The sequence below is a fragment of the Hippocampus comes genome, unplaced genomic scaffold (assembly GCF_001891065.2).
Source record: "Hippocampus comes isolate QL1 unplaced genomic scaffold, H_comes_QL1_v1.1 scaffold559, whole genome shotgun sequence".
Classification (NCBI taxonomy): domain Eukaryota; kingdom Metazoa; phylum Chordata; class Actinopteri; order Syngnathiformes; family Syngnathidae; genus Hippocampus; species Hippocampus comes.
Window position 1 is genome coordinate 35,631 of NW_017804977.1, and position 2,593 is coordinate 38,223.

The 2,593-nt window shown below is 45.8% G+C and overlaps 1 protein-coding gene across 3 annotated transcripts in view; it reads left to right on the forward strand.

The window, feature by feature from the left end:
• LOC109529636 (mitochondrial peptide methionine sulfoxide reductase-like) overlaps positions 1-2,593 on the forward strand; it is a 47,541-nt gene that overhangs the window by 4,313 nt on the left and 40,635 nt on the right. For 2 of the 3 annotated variants that reach the window (XM_019893014.1, XM_019893022.1), the window contains exon 2: positions 345-494. The exons of the other annotated variant lie outside the window; for it this stretch is intronic. In XM_019893014.1, the coding sequence (XP_019748573.1) occupies positions 345-494 (150 nt within the window). The remainder of the gene's footprint in view (positions 1-344; positions 495-2,593) is intronic. 3 annotated transcript variants of the gene reach the window in all.

Consider the following 2,593-nt stretch of genomic DNA (forward strand, 5'->3'; position numbering starts at 1 on the left):
GCGGCTGGAGATGGCCGAGGCTGCCTGCTCCCATTCCTGCACAGGACGCCATCATCTCCTCCCTCACCCCCCCCCACAACCGCCGCTTAACGTCTTTAAGCGTCGCATCGTTACAGCCGGTAAAGCCGCGTCGTTATCTCCCTCATCCACCTCCCTCCCTCCCTTACGTCCTCCCACTCTCCCAGTCACATCTCAGCCGCTAACAAGCTCGAAATAAACAGAGGGCAATGCTGGCGTTTTAAGCAAAAATGTCAGTCCAAGGAACTTTACAACTTTTTTTTTTTTTTTTGAAACGATTAATCGGTTTACCTAGAAAAATAACAAATGCACTTGTCATATCCCAGATGAGAGCAGGAGAGGAGGCTGCAGTATTTCCTCTCGTTTTGGCGCATCCGTGGTCCCGATTCCGCATCCCGAGGTTCCTCTTGCTCGATTAAAGGGATGCTGGGATGGCGGACAACAAGGGATGGGAGGCATGCAAAAAAACAAAACAGGTAAGGGAGGTTTAAAAAAAAAAATAATGACGTGTATATATACATATACACCACTGTGTAGGAAAAAATCCATTCAGGGAAGGAAAAAAAAAAGCCCAAAAGGATACATATATAAGCCAAGAAGGTATATATGTATGCGCATCCGAGGGAAGAGGAGATAAAGGGATGGAGGTGGAGGAGGAAGAGGAGGAGGAGGAGGAGGAGGAAGAGGCGACTGGCTCGCGCACAGACACACTGCGCCGAGGCGAAGGCACGAGCGGCAATTTATGCTTTCTGGTCGACACCACCCCCCACCTCATCAACACACACACACACACACACACGCATAGACAGGAGCGTCCCGCCCCTATCTGCCCCTGTCCCGTACTGGATGCGTGGCCTATCTGATCAGTGCAGAGGGATTAACCAACGAGGCCAGCTGGCAGGGATTACACAGGAAAAACTGGGCTTGGGGTGGGGTGGGGTGGAAGTGGCTATGCGATGGGGTAGCACCGTCTTGTGTCTTTACATGCACATATATGTGGCGAGATACGCAGCGTTCATGCCTGTAATTGTCACGCAACGATGTCGATGGAAAGGGGTTCGGTCGGGGAAGTTCACGTATGACACGTCATCCATGCGAGGGCAATGTCGTCATCGGTAAATGAAGGAAAGGACATATTGGCTTCACTGCGTAAGAGGTCGCACAGTACAAGAACATGTTAGGTCATATGTCGAAGAACACGGTAGGTTCTCCGCATGACAATGTGGGAGGATGACATGGATGAGAAGTCATTCGGTCCACTATATGTGAAGATGCATCGTTCACCGCTCTAGATTCACGGCACGAGATGAGAGGAATTTCACCGCGGAATAGACGCGATCCACCGTATGAGCGCATAGGAGGTTCATTCTTGTTGGGGGAAAAAGGAAAAAAAAAGTGCTCGGTTTACATTGCGAGAACGTCCTAGTTTCAGTGTAGGCCGACGTCGGGTTCACCGCAGGAGAGCGATTAAGTGATTCATTGCACTGTGCGATGACGTGAGCTGCGCTCTAAAGATCCAGAGAACATACAAGGTGCGCCTTAGGAGAACATTGTAGTTTTTTTTTGGGGAGGGTGGGTGCTGTTTTTTTTATATGTGGAATGATGGGGTTCACTGTACAAGCATAAACTTGGTTCACTGCATGAGGATCCATACACACACACACACACACAAAAAACCTTTTCTCCTTACTTGTTTAGAGTACGGTTTGCCCCCGATTTGCTGTTATCACAGTGAATAATATGAATGAATATCAAGATTCAAAACACCCCACCTCCCAAAAAAAAAAAAAGAAGAGCGTTATTCACGGGATTTTGCAGTGTTACGTTTACTTAAGAAATGTGCGAGGTTCCAAGCATTTATTTTGGTGATTCATCAATGAATTGGCTTATTTAAAAAAAAAAAAAAATTAATGTCCATCCTTCTGTTCAAAAAGAGGACATCATTTCAAATTTTCAGCGGCGAAAACACTAAAAAATGTCATTTTAATTCAGTTTCTAGTTTGGTCCCTTACATATAAGTAAATAGGCAAAAATGATGATTATTATTATTGTCCAAAATAAAAGCGGATGTTTGCAAATGTCTTACTTTGTTCTGCTTTCATGGCACACAACAGAAAGCTGAGAATGTTTCCTGTCCAGATCATTTGGACAATTTCAAATTAGAGGCTTCTGAACGATAAATCAGTTATCCAAAATAATTATTGATTCATTTGGTCACCGATTAGTTGTCGATCATAATATATGCAGCAGCAACAACATATTCGGTTCATTGTATGAGAACCTGAGAATGTATGAGGTGGAAGGAGTGATTTGTGTTCCTTTATTTTTTTTTTTTTGCACGCGACAATGCTGAAGGAACGCTGAAGCAATTGCCCACAGCCCTGAATGTCGAAACTGCCTTCAACAAAAGTGAGAACACCCCAAAGTGAAACCGGGGCCCAGTTAGCACACCCAAGTACGTTCACGTCCAAGTGTCATACATGTCAGTGCAATGGCCGCCCTTTTGCACGGCACGCTTGATAAATGGATATAAATGCGGCAGGAGGCAGCACCCGAAAGGGGAGGGGACGGTAGG